We start from the raw sequence: 22,099 nt of genomic DNA, 5'->3' as shown, positions 1-22,099 counted from the left end.
TGGAGTAAAAAAATATATATATATATTCACTAATTACTTTTTTTTAGAATAACTAACTAACAAATTTTGTGATACCAACAACAAAATCAATTCGGTCTTAAATGTTATTAATTGGGCCTCAATCATTCCCGAAGGATCCATAGCCCTAATTCCATCATTTCATGGATTATTAAAATTTGAAGAATCACCCTTTCTATCTTTACTTTGTCCATCCACACGTGTCAGACCGATGTTTCGATAGTCAACGCATTGCCCACAGCTTCGATGATAGGAGTAGTTGACTTTAAGGCAACACCTAAACTTCTCCTCCGAACCTCGTCCACAAAGGCTTGCATATTCCGGTCGGAGGAGCCACCCTCCGCCACCGCCTCCTCCGCGGCCTTCTTCCACTTCAAAGCATTATTCTTCATCTCCTCCGCCTTGGGTCCACTAGTTGCCTCTTTCAGACACTGCACAATCTCATTCCTTGGAATTATTCTGTCCTCCGCCTCACCCCTGCACATTCTGATCCCTACCTTGAACACATCCACCAAGTACACAGCATCAGTCACTTGGTCACCCCACTGAGGGAACGCCACCACTGGCATCCCGAGCGACAGAGCCTCCATCGAAGAGTTCCATCCGCAGTGAGTCACGAAGCACGCGGTGGAGGGATGAGACAAAACCGCCTCTTGTGGACTCCATTGCACCACCTTACCTCTATCCCCACACTTCTCCAAGAACCCCTCCGGCAAAACAAGCAATTCGAGTCCGGCATCCTTGTGGGGTGGCTTCATGACCCACAAAAACGACACATCCGAGTTCAAAAGTCCATATGCAATCTCATCAACTTGCTCTTGCTTCAGGTAAACAACACTACCAAAAGAAATATACACCACGGAGGAGGCCGGCCTCGAGTCGAGCCACTCCATACAGTCGTCCGCCTTCATGAAGTCGCCCTTGACGGCGGAGTTTGGTGCTTTAGGGTTCTTGAACAGAGGCCCCACTGGCTTGATAGGGCTGATTTTAGACATGAATTCAATCACCTCAGGCTCTAGCTCTTGAAAAGTGTCCATCAATATGCAAAATGGTTTTGACAAGTTTTTGTACTGTCCCAAAATTGCCCTTCTCAAGAAAGGGTAAGGAGTGGTAGGGTACAAGAAGCTAGCCACTTCATCATGCTTCAAGAGAGGCATGCATGGCAATTGGACATCAATGAAAGGCTCACTCTCGCTTGGAAATGGGACTAACCCATGATAGTAATGGTAGTAAGTTGAGAAACAAGCACAGGATTGGACCCAAAGCATGGCACTAGGGATGTTAAGGCTCTCGGCAACGTCGGAAACCCATGGAATGAAAGGGTTGTTGATGAGGCAGGAGACCGGGCGGTCCTCATCTGCGTGTTTCTTGAGCATCTTGGGAAGCAATTCTTTGCCAACAAGCTCGAGTTGTGGCAAGTACTGGTCAAGGTCTTGGCGTCGGGGCTCGTCCTCGTCCCATCCATCTTCGAAGAACTCGAATCGGATCCATCCGTCGCCCACCGGAGTGGGCTCAGCGGTGCAGTTGCTGGCTTTTCGCATCGCCTTGCCGATGCTTTCGGGTGTGGAGAAGGTGACATAGAGACCTTTTGAAGCTAGACGCTTGCCTAGCCTTAGTAGAGGGTTGACATGTCCTTGGCCTGGGAAGGACACAAGGAAGACATGAACAACAGCTTCAGAACCCATTGTTCAATTAATTGATTAACTTCTCAGGATAGAACTTAGTGAGAGAAAGTGTGTGTGTGTGTGTGTGTGTGTGTGAGAGAGAGAGAGAGAGAGAGGTGGTGTGGATTGGATTGAGGGAAACGAGGAAGAGAATGTAATTTATACTACCATTGATGAATGGTTCTGATATTCAAGTTTTCAAAGTGGAATGACTGACTGTTAGCTAGCTAACATTTGTGTGCTTGACAGTTTGGTTTGCGAGACCAAAGCAAACTTGATATGTATGAACCAAATCGAGAATAAAATTTCAGATAAGTCACAAGGATTATATATCATCTTGATTATGTAGTCTGAGTCAGCAGTGATATGTAAGTGCTAGATTTATTTAACACGAAAAGTCTTGATGACTACGAATTAATAATTCATGACTATTTAATAATTTTTTTCATTTGTTTGATAAACGTATGCAATGACCCATTGTAACTTTCCCCTTGATGTATACATTAGCTGTAACGTAAAAGTAGCATTTGCTCATTTGTGATACCAGCTATTTTGATATTGATGGCTTTTCCCTCCCACCTCTCAAGTCCAAACCAATCTTATTCAACCGTGCAAATAAAAAGTTAAATAAAATCCACACATTTAATTGCATGGCCTTTACTTTCTTTTCTTCTTTTTTTTTTCTTTTTTTTTTTTTAATAACTAAAATCTTAACTTCTAAAGGAACATCTGATTTTACATCATTACATGTAATTTATCTTATTTTTTCTTATTCACAACCACCTCAAAAGAATTTCAATTTTTAATTTCATTTAAACATTAAAAAATATACTAAAGAAGTCTGTTTTCTTTACTTACCTTAAAAATAAAAATAAAAATAAAGTCTGTTTTCTTTGACCCATAGAGGACACCATTCTACAACATCGATCACACGCTTGATTTTCTTCGAAATCCATGTGCATGCACACTACTTGTCTTATTTTTAACATTATATTCTGCAATGTTCATCAAGTAAAACATGTCTAGATCTTTGTTTCCTACCAATAATTTGCATGGACTAGAATAAGGCCCCTTGTTAAACCAAAAATTTCATGCAGCGATTGAAAGCGATACCATAATACAAACATGGGTTATTTTATTTAATATGTCTTATTTCTATAACTACTACCCTATATATGTTTTTGATCAATAACCGAGGCGCCCAAGCTTCATGGGACTTATGGAAGGTGCTCTTCACACTAATCGGGTAAAACTCAGATTATATCTGCAGATGTAGCTTCTAAGAAATTATTTGCATTTAAAAGGAATCGATCATGTGATGCTTTGTAAGATATCAGAGTCCAAGTGTTTTCCAACCATACTAACGTCCGAGGTTCTACAATATATAAGTTGCTCCATCATCAATATATTTGTGGTCTAGAATATGATAATTTTTTCATAATACACTTCGAATAAAAATTATAACAATATATAAAAATGAATAAAAAATAATACATGGATTGAAATGAATTTATTTATTAGACTACGGATTAATTTATTTTCGTATAATTTTAAAATAATAAACCAATAAATTTGGTTGGACTAATACATTAGTATTGTACATATAAAATGAAATGAGACTTGATGGGATTGTAATGTGATTAATTTCATGATAAAATTTTGTGACATTCATGCATCATAAACGAACAAATTTCCGTGATGTGTACCATCATTACATGTTATGTCAATTTTTATGAACAAATTTGAAAGTACTTGCATGTGTAGGATGGGTTGGATTATATTCCACCAGCTGATTAATGGACAACAAAAGATTAGGTGATAGATGCTACAATTAACTTACTTGAAAAAACAAAAGATGAATTTGATTTAACCATCCCGTCTACCAGTTCAGACTTCAGACCAACCCTAGTTAATTTCCTACAGTCCTACTTAGCAGTCAATTAAGGTTTCGATTCATATATATCATCAAAAAGTAATGGACCGATAAAATTCAAGATAACAATACTTAATTACTTGAGTGATTCACCTAAAAAGGAGGACAATAAGTTCACTCGTTGGCAAATGTTTTTAGCTGGGTTATTATTATCATTTTTTCTTTGATAATCAGAGTGTTCGGATTTTGTCTAATTAATTCACGGAATTTGTGTAAAGCGTCTCGATCTCTATACAGAATGAGTAAAGCTCGAACTATATTCGCGAACATCGCTTGAGGAATTATTTGCCCTCAATATCTTTGAGGCACTAGGGTTATGTCTTTTCTAATTAGGCAGACCCTTTGAGGTTAAACTGAGTTATTTTTGCATATATGACCTATCAAAAGTAATAATATATCATCAGTACCCTTTAAAATAAAATAAATAAATAAATAAATAAAAAAAACAAAACAAAAACAGTTTGGGAGGTGGATGGATATAAGTTCTTACAATGAATCCAAATTATAAATTTATAATACAGTAATAAAATAGTAAATAATGATGAAACTTTTATATTATTATCTTAGCAGTTTACGTCATGCATGATGATCGCTATTGTGGCAGCACTTGTTTTCTCTCTCAATGATCTACTATTGAAATTTATTTATTTATTTATTATTATTCTTATTTTTTTGTCTTATGTTAGTTACACAAGGAGGAGATGATGGTGTAGATTAAGACAATGAGAGTCGAAGTCTTGTGAATCTATACATTATTAATTCAATGGGAATATGCCATATAGAAAATGATGTTGAGTTGATGCTGTTTGATAACTTTCATTAAGTATTTAATTCTGAGTATATTGAGTTTTTATTTACATGAATCAGGAAAATAAATGGAGCTGATGAGTGCAATTGAGTGTGATATTAAATTTTTGTTATTTATTATATATATTAAGAAAATCACACACTCGTTTTTATCTCTAATAAAATTTATGTTTAGATAAGATATATACCATTATATTATAATTCTTTGGCAATAAAGACTTTCATCATCTTGATGAGCATGAGTGACCAATTTAATTGAATAGGCTTGATGAATGAGTAAAAATAAAAATCATAAAAGACTTAGTTACATATCTTGAGTCGTGATGTATATAGTAAATATCGTGAAATGAGAGTACATCTCGATGGATCTTTAATTTGTATATGACAAAAAATTAAAATTATATTTGGAATACCAAATTGATAATTTAATTTTAAAATTAAATAAAATTAATTAAAATATATATTCGGTGCTTCTAAATGAACAATTTCATGGTAAAAAATAAAATTAAAAAAATTATATTTCAGGCCGGTACAACCATTAGTCCAAGAATTGCACCTGAAATATATAGTCAATAGCTAGGAGCCTAGGAGCCTATATAGGAAGGTTCAGTAGCTCATACTACTATTTAATTTTCCGCACGCTGCTGAGTGGACTTTACATCTTTCCTAAAATAAGGCAAACAATGTACACCGATAGAAAGACAATATATATATATATATATAACATAACATACTGAACATGCCTTCTTTTGTGTACATTGAAAAAGTTGTTTAGTAACATTCGATATCCAACCATATACTATCTAAGTAAGGTTGTTTAAACTAAAATTGGTACAAATATGTCGAATATATTATTTGTTATTAAAAAAAATAAATATATAAAAATTCCCACATATATTGACACTCCACATTTTAAATTTAGAATAAATTGCATTGACAGTCGGTCAATGTCACTAGATGTGAGTTAACCACTTTTTCAACAGTGATACCTTCTGTGGTTTTAAATGTCATATTTGTTCCTGATTATTTAATTCAATTAATTTACAAAATATCAGTCCTGTTAATTGACAAAACTACTCTCATCATTATGCCTATTTCTCAACCCTAATCTTTTACCTTTTTTTTTTTTTTTGGTTCATTTTAGTACCTAACCGCCGACACTCCCTCTCTCTTTTCCTGATCTCGAACATGGTTTTTTATTTATTTATTTATTTATTATTATTATTATTATTATTATTATTTTCCCTGTTGTGGTGGGTCTGGGCCGGCTATGGCCGTTTTTAATTTGTTTTTTTACACTGGTGATGGTTGTTGTGATGGTGTGTAGGTTATTAGGGTGTTTCAAAATTTTATTTTTATTTTTTCTATTGTGGTGGTCGTGGTGGTTCTGGTAGAGTTTGGGTGTGTTGGCAGTGTTGTCTTGGTGTGGCGGTGGTTCTGGTGGCATTTGACACATATAAGTATGGGTTGGCCATGTCTGTTTTAATTTTTTTTTTCCTACTATGGTGTGTGGGTGTGGTGGTGGTGGTTATGGTACTGTACAGGTATCTGGCTATTTAATAATAATAATAATTTTCTTTTTTCTTTTTTATTTTTATGTCGCGGTGGTGGTTATAATGGTGTATAATTAGTTTTCTTTTTTCTTTTCGATTTTTATGTTGTGGTGGTGATTATGGTAGTGTACAGATTTGATGAAGAGGTTAGTTTGGTTCATTAAATTTAGTTAGGAGGTTAAATTTGTAATCTATGATTTAAATGGAGTTCTTGACAAGTCAAAAGGTTAAAATGTAATTTTATATGGTTTCAGAGGTTGGAGGGGTGTTAATGCACATTTTTGAAACCTAAGGGGGTATCAATGTAAAAAAAGCCATTGACTGTCTGTTGAGTGGCATGGACCAAAATCTCAGGAGGTGTTAGTGCAATTTACCCTTAAATTTATAACTAAAATAATGGTTTTGCCCTTCTTTTTCTACAATCTTTCCAAATAAATATTATAGAGTTCATTAAAGACACGAAGGGTAAACTTTTCATTTCAATTATTAAAACGAAAAAAGGGTAGAGTGCTAGAGGTAAAATAAGGAGTGTCAATATCAGCTCCTTTTAAAAAACATGCTTGAATATTTCCCATTCATTTTCTCCTATAGAATTCATGATAATACAAATACTTATGTTGCATATACTTTAACAACTAAAACTTTTAGGACGAACGTTGATTAAACACAATATCAAATATGAAAAAATCCAAGACTACATAATAAATTACAACGATAAATTATACAGATCCGGTAAAATTTGGCAGAATTACATGAACCTTTCTTATTTTGTGAATTCAAAATTAAATTATTACTTCCCCAATGTGAAACTTGGTAATAGTAGTGCAGTAATCTTCCCTTGTTGATGATCAACGTTGATTGAAGACAAAAGATGAAGCTAAGTGATGAAAATATGTTTCAAATTTAATAGGAAAAATATCACTTACCTGTAATATCCTTAAATAAATAAATAAGATATGTATGTTTTTAGGAACGGTTTATGGTTGTGTTATCCTATTATTTTGAATTTTAAAAGAGTTTTATTTGACTTAAACCTCTAAGGATAATATCTATATTATAGATTTTGTATTATATTGGGTGAGGAAACGAAAAGAAAAACACAATCTTTCTCAAAACCTACCTTAAACTATTATCACGTTAATTCCTGGTATCGATTACTAAAGCATAGTCTACTTTCTGTAGTGGCTGGAAGGAGAGGTGATTAAAGGTCACATACGTGAAGAAGGAGTAGCGTTATTTTAGGCAAGTTAATCTTACCTTATAATTATATATATACGACTGACTTGCTTATTAAAGTTTTAATATTAAATTCTAATTTCTGTGTTCCATAGTATACAGATCACCTTGTTAATATTAAACACTTGTTGAAGATAGTTGTACATTTTTTGTTTATATATATTGATCTTATATTTACATACACACTTGTTGTTGAGTTTAATAAAAGTAAATGATGTACATTTTTATTATGTTAGATTTGAGTTCATGTAGTTTGGTATCAGAGCCTAGGTTAAGAATTACCTAGCTAAGAGAAGTGATAGTAAGAATAGGAGTATATAGTTATACGAATTATCTGCTTTCTTACCATGCTCCAGTTTAAAGTATAAATTACTTGTGAGACTTATCATTGACATTCTTTATTGAAAATAGGATGTCAGGAGTTGGAAGAAGCAGAGGATGACCTGCCAGAGGCAGAGGTTAGGGAGGTGCTGGTCGTGGTGGTGTTGACTATGAAAATGTTTAGTTGGAGGATGTACCTCATGCGCCGAATCCTATGATTGGATTTGTCAGAGATATACGCAAATTGGGAGCTGTTGAATTTATCAAACCTACCGATCCACTTGATGCAGAAAAATGGATTGAAGATATGGAAAAATATTTTGAGATGATGGACTGTATTGAGGTGCAGAAAAGGAAGATTGATGCTTTTCTTTTATCTGGTGAGGCGTGCCAGTAGTGGCAGTTAAAGACCAGGATGGTTGTGGACGTTACAACTATGACATGGGAGGATTTTAAAACTCGGTTCAACGACAAATACTTTCCACTATCAGAGAAGGAGAAGAAGGCAACTGAGTTAATGCAGCTGGAACAGAATAATGATATGTCAGTCAGTGAGTACGAGAGGAAGTTTACAGAGCTATCCCGATTCGCTCCTCACATTGTTGCGAATAAGTTACACAAGGTCAGAAAGTTTGAGCGAGTGTTGATCTCTCATGTAAAGAAGTTTGTGGTGGGTCACCGTTATGACACTTATACTAAAGTGGTGGAATGTGACATGGCGATAGAGGAGAATAATAACATCATCTTTCAGAAACAGAAGGAGCGTAAGGCAAAACAAAAAAGTAAGGGGGCTAGCAGCTCTCAACAGAATCAGAGCAGCTCTCAATAGAATCAGAGGGGTCAGCAGTAGCAGACTCAAAGAAACTGGCAGGGTCAGTCTTGGTAGAAAGGCAGATAAGATTGGCAAGTAGGGAAATATCAGAGAGTTGGTGAAGGTGAGCAATTCACAGCTTTAGTACCAGCAACACCTCATGATGCACAGCAATATCAGTTCATCGGGCATTGCTACAATTGTCAAGAGCAAAGACATTTGGCTCGTAATTGTCCCAAGCCTCACAAAAATAACCAGTAGAAAGGTCAGGCACCACAGCACAAGGAGGTATAATGGTTTATGCAGTTGTTTTAGATGGGAGACAGGACCGTGCACCAGCAGCAGTGGAAGGTGCACTTACTATTTATGGCAGTATAATTAGAGTATTATTTGATTCAGGTTCTTCATATTCTTTTATTACATTATGATTTGTGGACACACTGGGATTAGAACCTGGACATATGAGCAATGCCCTATCTATTATAACTCCACTTGGGAGTGCGACGATACTTGATAGAATATGTCGTGCTTGTCCTGTTACAATTGGGGAGTTGGAGTATCCTATTGATTTGATAGTATTACGTATGAGGGACTTTGACGCTATATTGGGTATGGATTGGTTGACTAGATATCATGCTCAGTTGAACTGCCATAAGAGGATTATTGTATTATTAGTTTCGGGACAGTTACCTTCTCAATATAAATGTGGGGAGTTCGAGGGCACCATGACTATGGGATTTTTTGCCCACATTGAGGTGGTTGAGTAACACGTGACTATAGAGCAATTGCCTACGGTGTCAGAGTATGCAGATGTGTTTTAGGATATTTCGAGTTTGCCTCATAGGAGGCAATGGATTTCTGCATCGACCTCATTCCTGGTATTTCACCTATCTCTATGGCACCCTACAGAATGACGCCAGTTGAATTGAGTGAATTGAAGAAGCAGACTCAAGAGTTGCAAGATCGGGGGTTTATTCAACCTAGCACATCACCTTGGGAGCACCTGTTCTATTTGTCAAGAAGAAGGATGGGTCACTCCGCTTATGTGTTGATTACTGTGCTCTGAATAGGGTCACTATTAAGAACAAGTACCCATTGCCACGTATTGATGATTTGTTTGATTAACTCAGAGGGGCACAACTGTTCTCTAAGATTAACTTGAGTATTGGTTACATCAGCTGAGGATTAGGGATGAGGATATTCCTAAGACTACCTTTAGGACTCGTTATGGCCTCTATGAGTTCTTAGTCATGCTTTTTGGGTTAACTAACGCCTCGACAGCTTTTATAGATTTGATGAACCGAGTGTTTCGACCTTACTTGGATCAGTTTGTTATGGTATTTGTTGATGACATTCTGATATATTCCAAGACTAAGGAGAACCATTAAAGACACTTGAACATTACACTTTAGACTCTGTGTGAGCATCAGCTATATGCTAAGTTTAAGAAGTGTGACTTTTGGTAGGAGCAGATTCAGTTTTTGGGGCATGTGATCTTTAAGGATGGAGTTTCAGTGGATTCTGCCAAGGTGGAGGCTGTGATGAGTTGGAAATGGCCTACTACTGTCACTGAGATTCGTAGCTTCTTAAGACTGGCACGATACTACAGGCGCTTCATTGAGGGTTTCTCCAAGATTGCTGCACCTTTGACTTGTTTGACTCGAAAGGATGTGAAATTTGTTTGGGATCACCGTTGTGAGCAGGCATTTGAGGAGCTGAAGACGAGATTGACTTCGGCACTAGTTCTTACTATTCTTGTTAGTGGTGAGAGATTTGTTATCTACACAGATGCATCACATTAAGGTTTTAGCTGTATTTTGATGCAAGATGGTAAGGTGGTAGCGTATGCCTCTAAGCAACTTAAGTGATATGAGCAGAATTACCCTACACATGACCTAGAGTTAGCAGCAGCGGTTCTTGCATTGAAGGTGTGGAAGCATTACTTGTATGGTGAGAAATTTGAGTTATTCTCTGATTACAAGAGCCTCAAGTACTTCTACACTCAGAAGGAGTTGAATATGAGGCAACGGAGGTGGATGGAGAAGAGTAATGATTTTGATATGACCTTTTAGTATCCTGGGAAGGCGAATGTGGTAGCAGATGCCTTGAGTCGGAAACTGAGAGGTTAGTTGCCTTTACGATGATTCAGGAGTGGATGATATCAGATGCATTGACAGAGTTTTTTATCATGTCGAGTTCTCAGAGTACATGGGCTCTTCTTTGTAGTTTGATTGTACAATCTACTTTGATTAGCCAAATCATTCATGCTCAAACTCAGGATGATAGGTTACAGACCAAAGCAGGTGACACTGTTAATGATGAAGGTAATGCGACTGGATGTATGGAGCTGATAGTGGTATGAGATTTCGAGGTAGGTTATGTGTTCCAGACTTAGCAGACCTTAAGAGAGAGATTTTAGAGGAGGCACACCACTCTAGGTACACAGTGTACCCAAGTGGCACTAAGATGTATCATGATCTTAAAGGAAGTTCTGGTGGGAAGGCATGAAACGTGATGTGGTAAAGTTTGTCTAGATGTCTCACTTGTTAGCGAGTGAAGGCTGAGCACCAGAAACCAGCAAGACTATTACAGCATTTGCCTGTGCCTGAGTGAAAATGGGAGTATTTGATAATGGATTTTGTTATAGGGTTATTGAGGTCGATACATAACCATGATACAGTGTGGGTGATAGTGGACCGATTGACTAAATCAGCTCATTTTCAACCCATTCGAGCTACTGATACTATAATGCTACGTTTGGTGTGCAGGAATGGAATAGAATGACCATTCCAATGGAATGAAAATCCATTCTAGGGAATGAAAATCCATTCCATCACTAAACCTATGGAATGGCCATTCCATTCCATAGTAAGATTAAATATTTTTGTAATATTCCCAATAAGTCCTTCATCACATTCAAATAAGGCAAAAATATTTCGCATGTACCAAAAATATTTCGTATTCCATTTTTCACGTTATTGAGCTTCTTTATTAGATGTGGTAAATATCTTTCACCTTATCTCTCTTTTGAATATACCCAGAGTTGCTATTGACAAAAAGTTACAAGACCTTCGACCATATTATATATATATATATATATATATATATATATATATATATATATATTAGCCTTTACATCAGCTTCTTAGGTTAAATATTCAATCCGTTTTTGGATAAAATTATACTGACAGAATATTAATTAGATTGATTTTATTAAAAAGTAATAAAAATGGTATTTTTGAAAAAAATCATTCCATTCCAGATTTAATGATAGTTAACCAAATAATAGAATGGTAATAATCATTCCATTCCATAACGATTCACCGTGTCACACCAAACATTAGAATGGTAATACTCATTCCATTCCATTCTATTCTCATTCTTATTCCATTCTAAGTTGCATTCCATTCTATTCCTACACACCAAACGTAGGCTAAAGGAATTATATAAGATTTACATCAGAGACATAGTTAAGCTCCATGGAGTGCCCGTGTTTATTGTTTCAGATCGTGATCCTCATTTTTCATCTCGGTTTTGGAGTAGTTTTCATGCAGCTTTTGGTACTCCTTTGAGTTTGAGTACTATTTTTCATCTTCAGACCGATGGCTAGTCCGAAAGGGTCATTCAGGTACTTAAGGATATGCTTCGTACTTGTGTGCTAGATTTTCGAGGCAGTTGGGAGGATCATATTCCAATGGTTGAGTTTGCTTATAATAACTGCTATCAGGCTAGTATCGGCATGGCACTATATGAGGCACTGTATGGTAGACCTTGTCGTTCACTTGTATGTTGGGCCAAAGTTGGTGATGGCAGTTTTTTGGGGCCAGAGTTGGTACAAAAGACTACAGAGAAGGTTGCTATCATTCGAGATCGACTTCATACAGCTCAGAGTTGACAGAAGAGTTATGCAGATCGACGCCGTCAAGTTTTGGAGTTCAGTGTGGAAGACTTGGTGTTCTTGAAAGTATCACTAATGAAGGGGGTTACGAGATTTGGTAAGAGGAAAGGGAAGTTAGCTCTTCGATTCATCAGACCTTTTGAGATCGTAGAGAGGATTGGAAATGTGGCATATAGATTGGCTTTACCACCCAGACTATCAGCTATTCATAATGTTTTCCATATCTCTATGTTGAGGAGGTGTTTAAGGGATGAGACTCAGGTCATTGACTGCACAGAGGTCTGGATACGCCCTAATACAACCTATGTTGAGACGCCTGTTCGCATTGTTGACCGTATGGTGAAACAGTTGAGACGGATAGAGATACCTCTAGTGAAGGTGCAATGGAATCATCAGGATGAAAGAGAGGTTACTTAGGAGTTAGATTCAGAGATGAAGGAAAAGTACCCACAACTTTTCGAATAAGGTACGTAAATTTCGAGGACGAAATTTCTTTCTAGGAGGATAGAATGTAATATCTTTTAAAAAAAATAATAATAAATAAGATATGTATGTTTTTAGGAATGGTTTATGGTTGTGTTATCCTATAATTTTGAATTTTAAAAGAGTTTTATTTGACTTAAAACTTTAAGGATGATATCTATATTATAGAGTTTGTATTGTATTGGGTGAGGAAACGAAAAGAAAAACACCATCTTTCTCAAAACCTACCTTAAACTCTTATCACGTTAATTCCTGGGTACCTATTACTAAAGCATAGTCAACCTTCTGCAGTGGCTAGAAGGAGAGGGGATTAAAGGTCACATACGTGAAGAAGGAGTAGTGTTATTTTAGGCAAGTTAATCTTACCTTATAATTTTATATATACGACTGACTTGCTTATTAAAGTTTTAATATTAAATTCTGATTTTTGTGTTCCATAGTATACAGATCATCTTGTTAATATTAAGCACTTGTTGAAAATAGTTGTACATTTTTCGTTTATATATGTTGTGAAATTTATATGTAGCACTCGCAAGTGCACGAATCTTTGCAGATAGGGTTTACTTGCAATGGTGTCGTACCCAAGGGACTTGTGTAAAATAAGTTGGTCAACAGATTTCTTAAATTCCAAATTAACTTGAAAGTAAGATAATCAGATTGTGATGATTTATTCTAAATTAATTAAGTAGAAAAATAAAATAAACTAAAGAACAATGATTAAATATGACGTAGAAAATATAGAGAGAGGACTAAGGGTATGATTTCATCACTAACGTCGCACCACCAGTCAATTGCATCAATTTATTGGAGATATATCATATAACATGCATAGGGAATTAATCATGGCTACAAGCACATATTAATTCAGCTAGAAAATAATATAATTTAAAACTAAGCATGGACTATCTTTGATTGGTATAAACCATCTACCTATCTACTTTATTCTAGGGTGTAACATGGTCTATCTTTTTTGGGCATAATCCATCAAATCTCTAACATTATATTCAGAGAAATACCATTGTGTAATCATCTCATTCACAACTATAAGAAGCGAATGAGTTGTGTCCAATCACAAGATTAAAATATCTAAAACAAGATAGAAAAATATTTGTAATTAAATTAAAACTCTAAAACCGATTCTTATTAAAAAGTCAATTAAAAATCCTATAGATTACACAATCATGCATGATAAAAATTGTTCTCCAATAATTAAATACAATCAAACCAGTGTGCTAAGCTATGGCTACATCACAACTCTAGTAAAACATTTAGCCAAGCATGACTGGAGTGAATTCTTCATGGTTGAGGAAGACATCTTCACCGCTATGGATTAATCCATTCCTTCTTCTGAATGCTCCTCAGCCTCAAGCTCCTCTGTATAATGGTTCAATGTTGTAGAGGACTCCACTTAAATAATAAAAGATCAGCCCTAAAGTTCCCCTTTTCATATAGAAGACATACATAGAAATTCTGTCAAATAAGGACTCCAAAATTCGTACAGACTTCCAAACCAATTTTGACAAGGTAAACAGCTGTTTTAGGGAATCCTCGTGAAATACAAAATTGTAACTCTTCAAATTTCCTTTCAACTCTAACAAAATTTAGCTGTTTTGACACTCGAAGAGAGAGATACAATTAGATTACCAAAACGGGTTCAAGTTACCAACTTTGGCGAAAGTTTCCTTTTTGGAGAATGAGTTTTCCTTTTCTTCTTCTTTCCATTCTCATCAACTTGTGGCTTCTTTTGGAATATTTTCTAAGTATAATTAGACTTGGATATTCAACATTGCTCGGTCCTACGGAATGTCATCTGTTAAAGCTCAGAATCACTGGTCTTGACTGATTTTACAATTGAAGTCCTGGAATAAATAAAAATAATAAAACAATGTAAAATCACAAATAAACTATTTTTAAGAGAATAAAACAAGCAAGTAAATGGACTAAAATGTATAACATTTAGCGCCTAACAATACATATTGATCTTATATTTACATACACACTTGGTAATTGAGCAAATCAAATGATCTGTGTCAACTAGTAACATTTGTGTATGGATGGTATGTTATCCTGATGCAAGTCTTTATTTTGTAATTTATGTGAATGGTCATTACTGAGTAGTTATATATATATATATAGTAGTGATATGCGTATGGATATATGTGATACCCCTCGGATCCGAGATATGGGTTGATCAGGCCCAGGCCCAAATCCGAGGGATATCAAACAATTAATATGTTAAAATGAACACGGAATACAAAGTAATTAAAGAAATAATATAATGAGCTGAAATAAACTAAAATAAATATTTAAATCCCAATAATCCAAAAACCTCCAATAGTTTAAACAATTCGGGAATCCATCTCTAGTGGACCCCTAATAATAATCCAAAATGAAATAACGATAACTGAAAGAAACATCCAAAAATAAACTACGGAGAGAGTCCTACATCGTCGGAAGAGTGAGTAATAGTCTCTGCTCAGCACGATCAGGTCTAAGTCTGGAACTGTCGCGTACCTGAAAAATAGAAGTGGGTCAGGCCCACGAATAAGTTCTAACCTACTACAATCTAAGCAGAAACTCAATACGCATATACATCCTAAGCAGTTCAACAATAGCTAATAATCCTTACATAAGTATATTCACACTACAAAACTCTCACTGGACTACGGAGGGGGTCTCAACCTGAATAGAAGGTAACATGCGAAAACGCACCCAAAGGTGGGCATGAGTATCTAGACCTAACAGGGTATACCTCAGCCTCTCATATCCAACTACGCATCCTATTGCATATACGCTCCCTAATCGACAACTCTGAGACTCAAGCTCAGATCGCAGTACCATAATATATATATTTAAAGTCCGTCCCATCCATACAAAGTCTAGTTAGTCATTCAGCTTGTGCAACTTCTTTGACTTAACATAACTTACGAGTAATCCAAGTAGTCATTCAGCTTATGTAGCTTCTTTGACTCAATTATAAGTAGGATTTATATTAATATCCATTCCCATATTCCATGTAGGTAGGATTTAGTATTTTGAAACTAATCCAAACCTATGTATGCCACCGTCCCATACCGGTGCATGTAATCTAACATCCACAGTTGACAACACAGGTAATAATTATAATTACCAACTGTTCCAAACTATTTTGCAATTGATAACATTAACAATGAAAATATTTATCAACTAGTCCATAACACAGGCAACCAGAATTCATTACAGGTATACAAAAATATATATAACATGCTGGTCTGCCCTACTGATACATGGTTCTTCAATAATTTTAAATTACAGAGAATAGATATAATCCATTCTATGTTCCACTATGAGCATAAAATTTACAATATCAAATTTAATATGTTCATTCAAAACCATTCCACAACCTCTAGAAACTTTACATGGTCAGTTACTGTGAAATTAACAACAAAGGTCTCATTAAGCATAACAAAAAGTTATCATACTTGTCATGCTTATTTTTCCATAATTTTTGTGACACAATTTAAATCATAAATTTCCTAAAGCACTTGCTCAGTAAACCATAAGCAGCTCGAATCATTTACCTCCACACCAAAACATCAACTTTCTGAAGGGTCTCCTACTATGTCCTATACTTGCTCCCAATGATATGTTCTGTACTACCATAGTTTCTGAGACATTAATATGAATTTAGACTAGATTGAACCACCCTAGAACAACCCATAAACCAATCCAAAACTTTACAAATCCATCTGCAGTAGCCCAGAACCCACAGAAAACTCAAAAACTGGAAAACACACGAGGAGAGCAGGCTCCCACAAGGTGGAGCCGCCTCCACCTATGCTTGAGCCGGCTCCAAACCATGGTAGAGCCGGCTCCTAACCATGTAGAGCCGGCTCCATGGTCTTTGGGAGCCGCCTCCACTTCCCCCTCTCCTCTGACTACTTGTTTCGTCTCTGTTTGCCTGCATTACTTCTGTCCCTTTTTGTTACAGCTTCTAGCACCTTTGTTTGTGCTCAAACCTACCCAAAGAAAACCCATCTACCCCCTTCATACATTGATTAACAGTACTTTAAAAGAGCAGTTGCACAGTTGAACATAAAATAAGCAGTTTACAACAAGTTTCAATACATACTGATATAATGAGTTCTAAACATGCAGAGTTAATTAATTCAATCAATTAATTCCATTTAATGTTTTCTTGGAACTACTTAGGCATGCAAAGAACACGAGTAAGAGGGAAAGAGATGAGGTTAGAACTTGCCTTTAGCCTTTCTCGTCTAAATTCTCCGGCGAAACCTTAGTTTATCTCTCCGTTTCCTCCCAGCCGTCTCCAAAACTTCTCACAACCTTACTGTGTCGTAATGGTATTCTAAAACCCTAGACAGACCCCTTAGATGAGTATTTATAAACCACTCTAACCCTAGGCTCAATTAAACCCTAATACAATTCACTCGGCTCATTGACCAACTTATGTTTAAAATAGTGTCGGCTATATGAACTTACGTGAGTTTATAAGTACAAGAAATATAATAACAATGAATTAAATAAATAAAACAACCCTTAACAAATAATTAATAATCTCAATTAATCAAATAATTAAAATAAATAAATAATTAACAATTAAGCAAAGAATTAACAAATAAATAATTAACAATTAAACAAAATATATGCCATTTAGTCAACACCATAAACAAGTAAACAATTAATCAAATAAAATGACAATTAAATCAAAAATTAAATACCAGAATACCAGAAATATCCTTTTAAAATTAGGGGTATTACAATGTATAATTATCATGTCATTGAAATTGTTACATAGTTATGGCTTGTTAAGTATATTCTGAGCTTTGGTACATAAATTGATTTTTATATGTTCATGTGTGTATATATATATATTTTTATATTTGTGTAAGTATAATGTGGATTTGTTTGTTGATACAAATTAAGATTAGTTTTAGTGGACTAGTAATCTATGTAGGAGTCCAGAATAGCTTGGGTCTTGTGTTGGTCTAAAAATGAAGATTTTATAAAACATTGACTTTTATATGTGCTTTGGAAAATTCTTGTATATTAATTAGTTGAATGAAAGTCTATATAAATCCTATGTTAATCAATTATATATATATATATATATTTGTTATTTTTTAATGTTAGAGAAATTGGAGAAAAATATTATTAATATTTCAAAAATTATGATATTTTTCAAAAAAATTAGATTTAAATGTTATGAGCCTAATTTTAAATGACGGTTGGGTGGTTTACCAATTTAAAATCATAAAATTTATAGTTTTGGGTCTCTGGGCATTATGTATATGCGAGTATATATGTAAGTATATATAGTTGAATATCAGTATTAAATTTTGAGACATTTAAAGTATATGTTTAGGTATAATCATTAGTTTCATGGTTATAACATGATCACTGCTGGGTTTTAATTACATGTAACTATAGAATTGTATTTATTTATTCATTTTCTATAGCATTGAAATTACATTATTGGTTGTTGAGAATATGATTAGAGATTAAATTAGGAATTGAAGGTACAGTAATGAAATTATTACAGATGTGGCTTCTTACTGATTAGATGGAAATAAAATGCACGTTAATATATGGAATAAAATAATTCATTATTCTTTTTCTTATATTGATCAGTATAATGGGTAATTAAAAAAAGTCATTGGTTAATCGGAGGGGAAGTCAGGGATTGACCCGATGATGATTTGGTAGGTGTGGTCAGGGACCTGCTTATTTGGGAGTGCACTACTCTTTTATTATGGCTATGGGTTTAATGAGTCCTTATTGTGTGGACGTGATCAGGGATCATCTGGAGAGTAGATGTACAATTCTGCCACACGTATGTTTTCGGTAATCAGGAACTATACGATTCACACCACTTTATTGGACGGGAGCCCGGGGCTCATATGAGTTATGTAAATTTAATAAAAGTAAATGATGGTTGTTGAGTTTATAATTAATTGGAGATTATGCAATTTTTTAGTAATACACTTAATTGAGTTGCTTTTATATATGGGAATATAAGGTATGGTTAGCTTGTTGAACGATAATTGTGTTTAGCATTTCTTGCTGAGCTTGTGAGCCCACCCCATTATCACATTTCAGGTGCTCATAGAGTAGGAACATGATGGAGACACGTAATGGGGACGGATTTTAGTTCGTTGCACATTTACTTATTTTTTTTACTCGGTTTTCCTTTATTATGATCATTGTAATAAAGTTGGTGTTTTGTGAGACTTTGTTTAGTTGATTTAGTGGTTATGGATGTTTTTATTATATTAGAGGAAATTTCATCATTATTCATTATTTGTATAAATTTATCAGACTCTCATGTTTAATAAATTGATTGATGAGATCCATTTTAGTTTTATTTATGGTGCATGTATGTTGAGAATTGGTGCAAGTTATATTTTAGATTTTATTTGTAGGACAAGTAGTTCTTGTGTTAAAATTTGAGGTGCGACAGTTCTCTCGAGGTTAGGCCTAATTACAGATAGTACCCCTAATATTTCAAAAATTACACTAACCTCCCTTCAATCTAATCGCCGTTCAGTTGTGTTAAAAATATATGTGAATATACTAATAACCCCCATTATTATATTAATAATAATAACTTGCTATCAAATTACTCTTTTACCCTACAAGCCCAAAATGATTTGATATGTAAATGAACCCTAAATTTGAAGCGCACAATCTTCACAACTGCCAAAGTTTAGAGCTATCATCTTCACCACCGTCAGCAGAGCCATCATCTTCATCACCCCTGCGACGGCTATAATAAAAGTACCATCTTCACCACCACCGCCATAACAAAACCACCATCTTCACCACCGTCGCCACAACAAAACCACTATCTTCACTACCGCCACATCACAGCCACCATCCCCACCGCTGCCGTGATGGCCATAGCCACCACCACTGCCACAACTCAGCTCCCATCTTCACCACCATTGGTACCGCCATAGCCACTATCACCACCGCCATTCCCTGCTCCTACCACCATAATTGAACCCATTAAAGTTGTCCCAATTATACCACCACTACATACCCACCCCCACAATCACGGTGAATCACCACCATCCCCACCCCCAAACAACCGTTGCCATCTCCACCCCGACAATCACCCGTGTATTATGACATGATTAAACCATCGATCCGACCTTCACCTTTACAACTACCATGATTAGCTTATTACATACAATAAAATAAAAAAAAACAAACCCTCACTTAATTATTATCATTACCCGTCGCACACATACCTCATTGGCGGCGATTATGGGATCCATGATTCAGGCGACCATGGAGGAACAAATTGATTGCACGCGCTTTTTGTGGTGGCGAGGTTGAAAGATTAGCAAGGGTGGATGTGATTGAGTCTCTCTCTATATATATACACACATAACTATAGAAGCTTATATATATGTTTATAGCTAGAGAGAGATTGGTAAAGGTTTTAGACACAGAAACAAAGTAAAAGTATACATGGAGGACATGGAAGAGTTTTTTTATCCCTCTACATTGAGGGTATATAAGTAATTTTGTATCAAAAAGTGAGAGTGCAAGTGTCTTTTCAACCTATCTAAGGGTAAATATGGCATTTCACTCTAATAGAGCTAACTTTGAGAGAGGTCAGTATAATATTTAAAACCTTGAGTGTACCGGATGTAATTAGGCCTAACTTGGAGGGAGGTAAGTGATATTATCCCAACTTAATATTACCTCCATTTTGTAGACATTTTTATTAAATAGCAATATTATATTATCTGAGGGCATTTTAGTAATATTTTACAAATTGTCGAATCATTAGATTGTGAAAAAGGTCCGTGTATTTTTTTAAACCATATGAAAAATTCATGTAATTTTATCAAAACCGGTTAGTTTGGTTAGCGTGAACTAGCTAAAAAGGAAAAGAAATGGAAATTTTTTAAATTATTTGGAAGTTTGGTTAGCATAAAAAGGAATGTTTTCAGGAAAGTGATATTCCTACAATTGGTTGATTTTCTTCAAAATGTTTCTTCTATAAAACACGCAAAAATTTCAGTTTCACGTGAAAATTGTATCATTATGTGTTAGTTTCCAATTATACCATTGTCAATTATTTCTCTTCCTTCTTTTTAGATTCACAAAAGGAGTGACTTCTTTTTGATAAATTCTTTCTAACTCTTTAAATTAGGACTCTTAATTAAGTTACAATTTTATGACTTTTTAAATTAAGACTCTCTCTCTCTATATATATATATATATATGCACGCACATATTTTTATTCATAAAACAATTATTTATATTCTTTATTATGTTTGTTGCATGATGTATTTTACTTGGTACTAATTAAGTTACAATTTTCTGATTCTTTAAAATAGGACTCTATATATATGCATGTACATATATTTTTATTCATAAAATAATTATTTATATTTTTTATTATGCTTGTTGCATGATGTATTTTACTTAGTATTGAATTTATAAGGGTAATTTTGATATATAAATTATTTTCTTTTCACTTTCTTGTTAACCAAACTAATGAAACAACATTTTCTCACAAATTCTTTTAAAAAAAAATCATGCTAACCAAATGCTGATAGAAACATAATTTTCTTTTCTTTTACTTCACTTTCTTTTCCTTTCACTTTCTACAATCAATTTCCGACTAATCAAACGAACCCTAAGAGAGGTTGAATAATTTACCCTAATATTTAACCTAATTATAATTATTACACTAGTACCCTTGACATTATAATTATTACACTAGTACCCTTGACATTTTGACACCATGTCTTTAGTATTATATTTGAGATATAAATAACCAATTAATTTGTATTATAAATGAGTTAAAGCATTAATTTCTTCCTCCTTATCCGTCATTCAACATTTCAACCAACATCAAATATATGGTTGCTACAATCTTAGTACTGGTATTTCTTTTGAGCAAAAAAAGGGTCCTGACCCAACATTGACTGGTTGAGAAAAAGTACTCAAACGAACATTAATTTAGGAATGTCAAAAAATTACACTTCTATGACTAACGTAAGGTTGGTCACCTAAACAAAAGTCAGGTAAAATACTTTAATTTTGACCAAATTGCCTTCATTGTAGTAAGACACCACTTCGATCCAAATTCGAATGTCCACCACTTTTAGTATATTAATGACCTAATTTTAATAGAAACGATTGAGAATGCAACAATAATGTAAATTAAAGTTATTTGGTAAATGTTCGGGTCAAAATTAACACCGATAGAAAAGATCAATATGTTATATTTAAAATTGTAGGGAGACAATAAACAGGGAGATAAGTGTAATTACTCCTATATTGTATAAGTGTCGCATAATTTTTGCATGTATGTTTCATCTTCAATTAATGTATAAACACACTGCTGTTTTG

The 22,099-nt window shown here is 34.7% G+C and overlaps 1 protein-coding gene across 1 annotated transcript; it reads right to left on the bottom strand.

Moving 5' to 3' along the window:
* On the bottom strand, window positions 1–1,815 carry LOC132300040 (gallate 1-beta-glucosyltransferase-like). The gene has a single exon (XM_059796967.1). It carries the CDS (start codon window positions 1,701–1,703, stop codon window positions 222–224), a length of 1,482 nt encoding a protein of 493 aa, XP_059652950.1. The 5' UTR covers window positions 1,704–1,815; the 3' UTR covers window positions 1–221.
* Window positions 1,816–22,099: the final 20,284 nt, after the last annotated feature.

The sequence above is a fragment of the Cornus florida genome, unplaced genomic scaffold (assembly GCF_030987335.1).
Source record: "Cornus florida cultivar Cherokee Brave unplaced genomic scaffold, ASM3098733v1 CherokeeBrave_3.0.0_Hap2_Chr03, whole genome shotgun sequence".
NCBI lineage: Eukaryota > Viridiplantae > Streptophyta > Magnoliopsida > Cornales > Cornaceae > Cornus > Cornus florida.
The sequence above is the reverse complement of the archived record's forward strand: the minus strand, read 5'-3'. Positions and strand labels throughout refer to the sequence as shown.